This window comes from Fragaria vesca, linkage group LG5 (genome assembly GCF_000184155.1).
Source record: "Fragaria vesca subsp. vesca linkage group LG5, FraVesHawaii_1.0, whole genome shotgun sequence".
In the NCBI taxonomy this organism is placed as follows: Eukaryota; Viridiplantae; Streptophyta; class Magnoliopsida; order Rosales; family Rosaceae; genus Fragaria; species Fragaria vesca.
Genome location: NC_020495.1, coordinates 27,584,954 through 27,593,981, shown reverse-complemented (window position 1 = coordinate 27,593,981; position 9,028 = coordinate 27,584,954). Strand labels below are relative to the sequence as shown.

The 9,028-nt window shown below is 38.3% G+C and overlaps 1 protein-coding gene across 1 annotated transcript in view; it reads left to right on the top strand.

The window, feature by feature from the left end:
* The window catches only part of LOC101300455, a 9,843-nt gene extending 2,475 nt beyond the window's left edge, over positions 1-7,368 (top strand). The window contains exons 2-6 of the mRNA XM_004301877.1: positions 4,902-5,279; positions 5,577-5,726; positions 5,811-5,942; positions 6,391-6,689; positions 6,766-7,368. Of these exons, the coding sequence (XP_004301925.1) occupies positions 4,902-5,279; positions 5,577-5,726; positions 5,811-5,942; positions 6,391-6,689; positions 6,766-7,368 (1,562 nt within the window). The remainder of the gene's footprint in view (positions 1-4,901; positions 5,280-5,576; positions 5,727-5,810; positions 5,943-6,390; positions 6,690-6,765) is intronic.
* The last annotated feature ends 1,660 nt before the right edge of the window (positions 7,369-9,028 follow it).

The window sequence follows — 9,028 nt, the reverse complement described above, 5'->3', positions numbered from 1 at the left end:
CTTACCATCCACCTCCGGTAAAACTCCTATATAAAGAACTTTACCCGACGAAATTTTTTATTTTCGTCGGCTAAACTATTTTAAAAATTTTGGTTGACCGCCAAAAATTTTGGTTGAAAATTTTTCGACTTTAGCCGACGACTTTTCATATATTTTCGTCGGCTAAAGTCCTTTGAAAATTTTCCTCCAAATTTGGTTCACCGCCAAAAAAAATTTTGACCTTAGCCGACGACTTTTTTAATATCTCGTCGGTTAAAGTCTATAAATTCACGAAAACGCTCATATCTCCCTCTATATTACGTAGTTTGGTCAAACCTTCTACACGAAAAACTTTCACGTAGATAAGACGCAACCGCCTATATAAAAATTTTGAGACATTTACCTTCCGACGATAAGGCTCCCCATAGGGAATAATAACGGTAAATAAGGTTGACCACTACTATCGGCACCGAGACGTTACCCGATTTACGTAATTTTTTAATCATAGCCGCATTTCACCATTATGAACACATCTTATTTCACGAGATTTTTGATAATTTTACTTCCTATGCAGAGTTGGTTCACAAAGTTGTATAACCTATTAAGAAAGTTATACAACATTAGTAGACACGTTGTGATTCCGATGACTAAAATTCACAAACCAAAATTCGACCGTCAGATATGATCATTATGGCGAAATATATCTATGGTAAAAAATTCAATTGGATCCGACAACGTTAAGGGCTCGATCGAAACGGTCAACCCTAATCCATCGTCACTTATCACACGAAAACGCTCATATATCCCTCTATATTACGTAGTTTGGTCAAACCTTCCATACAAAAAACTCTCACGTAGATGAGACGCAACTGCCCATATAAATTTTTTTAGACATTTACCTTCCGACGATAGGGCTCCCCATAGGGAATAATAACGGTAAATAGTAGACACGTTGTGATTCCGATGACTAAAATTTACAAACCAAAATTCGACCGTTAGATATAATCATTATGACGAAAGATGTCTATGGTAAAAAATTCAATTGGATTCGACAACGTTAAGGGCTCGATCGAAACGGTCAACTCTAATCGAAAATAAGAAAACTGCATTTTGAAGCCCTAAACGGACTCGGATGGCCAAAAAGGCCCAGATGTCATGGCAAAGTGATGAGTTTAACTCGTAGGGCCGTTACGCTTCCGGAAAGGTATCACAATAGTCAATCGGACACCAAACGCCAAATCTGCAGCATAGTGAATAATAAGGGTAAATTGCATTGACCGTAACTATCGACACCGAGACTTTACCGGAATACAGTGATTTTTCAACCGTAGTCGTATTTCACAATTCTGGTCATATCTTATTTCACGACTTTTTTGCGTTTGAAGGTTCTACGTATAGTTTTTTTTTCCAGATGAGTTGTTGTCTAGATCTGCAAATATAAGGCACTTTAGCCGACGAAATTATATTTTTCGTCGGCTAAACTTTTAAAAATTTCGTCGGCTAAAGTTCACAGACTATAGCCAATGAAAAAAATTATTCAGACGACGAAATTAAAATTTCGTCGTCTAAAGTTGACCAAAGCCGACGAAAATTTAAATTAGCCGATGAAGGAAAATTTTGTCGGCTAAAGTTGACTTTACCTGACGAAAAAATAATTCGTCGGCCTGGTTTTTTTATTTTCGTCAACTAAAGCCTTTCTTCTGGTAGTGAATGACGATGATCTTGGCGACTTTCCCTTGATGGATTCTTGTGCGATGCAGCAACGTGAAGGCTCTCTTGTAGTATGACAGCTTAGAGTCATTCTGGTTTTAGGGTTTTGCTTTAAGTAGTGTCTGAGTCTTCAAAGCTTCATTTTTAGACTATGTTTCTTTCTTTGAGTAGGATCAATGTTTGGGCTATCTTCTGAATGTCTTCCACATATAATCTGGACTTGGATTTTGGGAAAATTATATTAATGATGACACTCTTCAAAATCGTGCAAAAACCCCCAAGAAAGCGTCTCAGAATCCAGCCCAAACACTGCCTCAAACTTGACTGCTGCACAGCTTTGCCGGAACTGCTGATTTTCTGTCAAACTTCGACGCTTCATAAACCCAAGATGCCATCACCGATTTGGATGATTCTTGAGTCCAAATTGATCTACAAACGCTCTTCTACAAATCTAGGCAGTAATCTTGGTGAAACCATTTTCAGAACCTCATGGAAATAAGCCTTGAAAACCGGAGAAAATAAGCAGAAACCAGTTTTCAGCTTTTTGTGTTTACAACTTCTGTTTTGGTGAAGTGGTTCCATCGCCTTTCCTTGATATTTTTGACCATGTGAGCGATCAAATTCCATCATTGACATCTCTACTTCGTATTGGAAGCCTTGCTTGCATCACTTGAACACATATTTGCATTATCTTGCTCCACGAAGTACCTAAGAAGATAACAAAGTTAAAATGATCTTTTTAAAGGAAAATAGCTAAGTTAAATGCAAAGATTAAACTATAAAATCGTCATATTTTATGCTCCTATCAGATGCCACCGATCCGCTCCATATATATATATATATTATATAATATAAATATATACAGCTCCCTTCCAGAGCGGTGTCTCGCTTTGAAATTAAAGTGTAGACCTTCTTATTTCTCCCATTTTCAGGGAGCATTTGAAATTAAAGTGTAGACCTCCTTATTTCACCTATTTTCAGGAAACATTTCCATATCTCAACCGTACAATGTCTATAACACTAAAAGTGGAAGGGCCCTAAAAGTGGGCATATCCCTAAAAGTGGTAAAAAATATGGATCCCTCAATGAAAGGACCATATATATATATATAGGCTTTCTCTGCTACACACGTCCGCATTTATTCTTACGGTGCGGATTTCCACTTTATACTCTATTTTTCAATAGAATTTTCACATCTCCACCGTCTAGTAATTAGATATTAATATATAGATCATATATGCAAAATTTCAGCCAATTTGGTTATCATTAAGGCACTCAAACTCGATTAAACCAATGGATGAACTTAATTCTGTCGAACTTAAACCGTTTACATTTATAACAGAAAAACGTAGTTTTGAGTGCCTTAATAATAACCAAATTGGTTGAAATTTTGTAGAGATGATCTATACATTAGTATCTAAAGACTAGACGGTGGAGATATGAAAGTTCGATTGAAAAGTGAGTCTAAAGTGGATATCCGCACCGTAAGAATAAATATGGATGTGTGTAGTAGAGAAAGCTTGTATATATATATATACACACACACACGAAAACGATATGAAGCCGATATGAAGCGGACGTCCACACAGTCCCTCCGTTCTTCACCGTCTGGCTCTGACGACGGTGCCCCTCCACCTGAGCGGACACCAGAGGCGTCCCCGACCACTTTCTCTTCCCAGCGAGTCTGCCGAATTTCAGTTTTCCGGCAAGATCGATTTTGTCTGAAGTTTTGGGTGGAGGTTGCTGCCCAGACCTTCAAATCGATCTCGCCAAGAAGGGAAAGTGGTCGGGGACGCTTTTGGTGTCCGCTCGGGTGGAGGTGCGCCGTCGCCGGTGCCGGATGGTGGCGAACGGAGGGACTTCTACACTTTAAGCCCAGTGCGGACGTCCGCTCCATATCTGACATGTATATATATATCATGAAGTAGTAGCCATGCATTACATATTTACATACTCTACCGCTATCATCTACATGTAGATAAGTAGTTGTGAGACAAACCTCACCTAATACATAAGATATACTACCTTTTAATCGTATTCACTCACTTATTCAGTAGTGCGCCTACTTTTATTTTCCATTGATCATAGCATAGAAGAATATGCTAATGTTTGAAATAACAAAACTTAAAAAATAAAAAAAATAAATAAATAATAATAATAAAAAAAGAATTAAATTCAATTTACCCCATGAAGTTTGGGAGTAACTTCATGTTAATCCCTATACTTTCAATTTCATCAGTTTACCCCTCAAACTTTTGAATTTTCCTCAAGCGTGACCAAATGTCCTATATTCTGTCCAAATCGGACGTTAACTGCTGATAATTTTAACCTTAACTGTGAGGCCAGTATCTAGAATTTGGGCAAATCGGACCTTATATATCCAAATCGGACCTTAACTACTGATAATTAAAGGTCAATTCAAACGGAATATGAGAATTTGGGCACGGCAGACAGAAATTGAAGAGTTCAAGGGGTAAACTGATGAAAATAAAAGTGTAGGGACTAACATGAAGTCACCCCCAAACCACAAGGGGGTAAATTGAATTTAATTCTAAAAAAAAACACCCATTATGACCAAACTCAATCTGCTGAGGCCCAGGAAAACCCTAACAGAATTGATGTCAGTACCATAGCTGTCGCCGTCACCGTCACCACTGACTGTAACAACGAAGCTGTCGCCGCCAATGCCGTTGCCTACTCCGTCGTCATTGCCGTCATTGACCCAAGCATCATCGCTACCTTCCAAAGTTCCATGTGTTGCTTTCACACGTCATGGCTTCATACCAACAACACCAATCCAACCTAATGTTGCATTGGTTTCAGATCTAAGAGTGAACCCAGATAAGAAAACACCATGAATACCTTTGCTAGAGAAAGGGGAAGCCTTCCTTTAGACATTCGCCAAGGTATACCTGCTGTGAAAAGATGAGAGACACCGGAGAATAATCTGCTTGGTGATGGCCATGGTTAGATTGCTGCACGGAGGCAGCGAGAGGCAGAGGGTGATGATCTGCATAGTGATAGTGATTGGCACCATTGATAGAGACCCAAGTCATGACTGCTAGGGTTTGGTAGAGAAGAAGAGAGGGAGAGAGCCATATTCTTAATTGACGTGTTTAACATTGTTAGGAATCACAAGATTATTTACTTCAAAAACTTTTCTTTATACTACATAATGATGTATTTGTGATGTTTATGTGGTACAATTCCAGACACCAGTGCTCTTCACGTAGCCGCCATGAACGGAGAAGTGGATAAAGTGAAAGAGTTGTTACCGACAATGAGAGAAGAAGATTTGGAAATGAAAGACGGGAATAAGCGTACAGCCTTAGATGTTGCTATAGTTGCAGCGTGTGCAAAAGTACACTGGATTCAAATAGCAAAAGCCATGGTTAAAAAGAACGGGGAAATACTCAAGATCAGTAGTCGGCCCGGCAATTACATTCCAGTTGTGAGAGCTTGTAGTCGAAACAAATGGGAAATGGCTCGTTTTCTCTTTTCTCTCACTCCAGATGAGGCTCTACTCAGTGACAATGGAAGACCAGGCGCTCAACTTATTAATGCGTGTATTTGGCGCCCCAAAGGACTTGGTAAGATCCACTAAATGTTCTAGATAGGAAAGTGAAATTTGGGCTCTTTATTTTATAATTCACACATCTTTAGTAACAAATGTTTTAACTAAAACAAGAAAGTTGAATTGTGTGAGTGTGGATTATAAAATAGTAAGTGTAAATTTTACTCTCCTTCAAATATTATGGTTAAGGATATTGACTGTTGACCTCAATCATAAGATTTGTAGCCTCAACCAGAGAACGATCTTATGACTTTTCAATTATATTAAATCTTATTACTTAGCTATAACTCAATGTACGACGTCTCTACTTCAGATATTGCATTGAAAGTGCTACAACGAAATCCATGGTTGGCCATGGCTGACAACGGATTTGGACAGCAGCCTATGCTTGTGTTGGCTGGTATCCATAGTGCATATCGTAGCGGCACGCGACTGACATTGTGGCAACAATTAATCTACAAGGGTTAGTACTACTACAAATGTGTTCATATTGAATAATTTTCCATAAAACTTGAAAGTTAACAGTATGTTTTCTTTCTTTTGATAGTTATATGTATACGACCTATTGAGTTTAGTATTCCAGAGAGCCATATCACTGTTTCAGAATCAGAGGACGAACCATCTCCAGACAAAAGATCAAGAGCTGATCAAGGTCATCAGAGGACTCTATTTTGCTTTGGTATGTAGCTCTTTCGGAAGTATAGTAGAACACAACAATATGCACCTATGAACTATCAATACGTACTGAACTTATTGGAAAGGAATTGAACAACCCTTAACCTATTTCTATCCATACACGCCCTCCTTACTTCTGGGCTAACAGTTGAAATCTGCAATGCAGTTACGAATGTATTCAGAGAAGCTATTAGGGGCGCCTCGCAACATTTGGGTATGCTACTCAATCCACATTGTTCGTTTATTTTCTTTATACTTTAAATATAATTTCTTTAACAAAAACTTATTATTGTTTGTTTGTTCAACCTAGGAATCAAAGATTTGTATAAAATGAAACTAAATCATCTCCGATTTGAGAAATTCCTAAGCTGCATGGTAACAGTAATAAAAGATTTGGATAAACTAATTAACACCGGCAGAACTGAACGTTGTGAGAACTTCACTGTTCAAAGCTATTGCACAAGGGCATGTTGAATTTGTTAAGCAAATGTTTGAAGCAAACCGGGCAGTCGTGGACATCTTTGATGACAAAAAGAAGAGTATATTTCAATATGCCATTGAATGTCGGCAAGAAAAGGTTTATAATCTTATATATGAGCTCAAGCCAGAAAAAAGGGACGACATTACTCATAATGTCGCAAAGTTTCTGACTAATATGCTACATAGTGCTGCACACATATCATCTGCTAAACATCCGAAGCATGTTCAGGATGCAAGTTTGCAAATGCAACGAGAACTACAGTGGTTCAAGGTTAGAATTTTTCGATTATTACTTTTAGTTTTATTTAGAATAATTCGATTTTTAGTATCTACTTAATGAAACGCAGGAGGTGGAGAGTATGTTACCTAGTGAAATGCATGAATACGTCAATACTTCAAACTTGACAGCACGAGAACTATTCATCAGGAATCACAAGAAATTGAAGGATGAAGCAGAAATATCCACCAAAGGGGTTGCAGCTTCTTGTACAACCGTTGGTGCTCTTATTGTTACTATGATGTTCGCCGCAGCATTCACAGTTCCCGGTGGGACTAATGGCGACACCGGTCTTCCATTGTTTCTGCATAACAAGTTGTTTAGGATTTATATACTCTCAGATACAATATCACTCATTTCCTCTGCGGCTTCAGTGATTACGTTCTTGGGACTTCTCACATCAACTTATGCAGAAGACGATTTCCTTTGGTCCTTACCCACAAAAATGACGATCGGTCTTTCAACTCTTTTCATCTCTATTGCGACTATGATGATCACATTTGCTTGTGCCCTTACCATTATGTTTGATGGAGAAGCAACGATGATAATCACAGGCATTGTGCTTGCAACTGTTCCGGTCGTGTCATTTGCATTTTTCTTATTCCCCCTCCTTTATGAGATTTGCAGATGGACTTATGGACCTTCGATGTTTGGCAAGAAAGCTGACATTTAAACTTTTATGCAATACATTACTTCTTATTTGGTTCTTGCCTTCTTGGGCTTGTATGATTGTGTCTTCTTCCAACTTCGTATTTGGTTATTGTGTTTGTAAGATTGTGTCTGCCTTGTTCCTTGATCATTGAGACGAGTGACTAAAGATCTTGGAAACGAATAAGCTGATGTAATGATGTTATCTTACGAGTTTAACCGTGTACTGTGTTCTGTTTCAAAGAGTTCCAGACTATTGTTTGGCTAATCCAAGCATAGTACGATACAATATATCTATGTATATCAGATTTACCCAGGCCCGCTCACCTGCGAGACTGAATTTGAAGGACAAAACGGGACACTTCATTTGTAGCCATTTGATTTAAATGAGAGAAATCTGAGGGGTGAAACAAACTTTACAAACTTTTTTTTAGATCCACCCAATCCCTTACCCCCTCTAGTCCTCCACTCCTTCAGTTTTTGCACTCCGCCTCTTCCTTTCTCATTTTCTCTTCCTCTCCCCCTCTCTTTGTTCTTCTACCTGATCCACTCGATCACCTCCTTCGGCACCTTCGACCCGTCGCCAGTGACATCTCGTACTTCTCAAAGAAAACCCAAAAGAACAAAGAGAGGGAGAGGAAGAGAAAATGAGAAAGGAAGAGGCGGAGTGCAAAAACTGATGGAGTGGAGGACTGGAGGGGTAAGGGATGGGGTGGATCCAAAAAAAAGTGTGTAAAGTTTGTTTCACCCCTCAGATTTCTCTCATTTAGATCTAATGGCTACAAATGAAATGTCCTGTTTTGTCCCTCAAATTCAGTCCCGCAGGTGAGCGGGCCTGCAGATTTACCTACTACATTTTTTTTTCTTCATTTATGTTGAAACAAAGAGATCCATCAATCCATCATCACTAGCATTGTTCTAACTTAAATAATATGCTTCCTCTTACCAAATATGGTCATGTGTACAAAAAGTTGAGTAAACGTTTGTGTGTTTTTGTGTATGTGTGTTGTTTTTTTTTTTTCAAATTATAGGATATTTGTTCGAATTGAAGCATAAGGATTAGAGAAATAACTATATTTTTTGAAATTTTGGAAAAGTTGTTAGAGTTGCTTTGAGATCATATTTATGGAATTGGTTATGATGACACAACTATATTTGTCACTCATTCACTTTCATACAAGTTGGTAGTTTGGTACAACATGGATTTCAGAATAAATTAGTCCGTCAGCATCAACTAGCAAATATGTAAATTGTCCACAACCCAAAGTTGAAGAGTAAAAACATCTAAGAGTCTATAAACAAAGAAAAGAATCCAAACACATCGGAAAGAATCACTTCCCAGCTATACATCAACGAGGGCAAGAGCTACTCTATTGATTTCCAAGAGTCTCCCGTAATTTCAGGGTCCACAAATCTTGTAAATTCTATTTAAGCTCTTGTTTTTAATGAATTGCTGAATTGTTATTATATTTATCAGAAGCTGTGGCTATCTGCTTGTTGTGACGTTTAGAGGAATTATTAGGTGTTCCGGGAACATTATTGAGGTGGTGTTCCGTACCAATAAAAATGCGACAGGTGGGTTCCAAGCCAATAAGCCAACGACATGTGGGTTACTTGTTAACACATCGCCACATCGTTTGACGTCCCAGATAACGTCGTTTACATCAGTTATGAGATTCGGGATT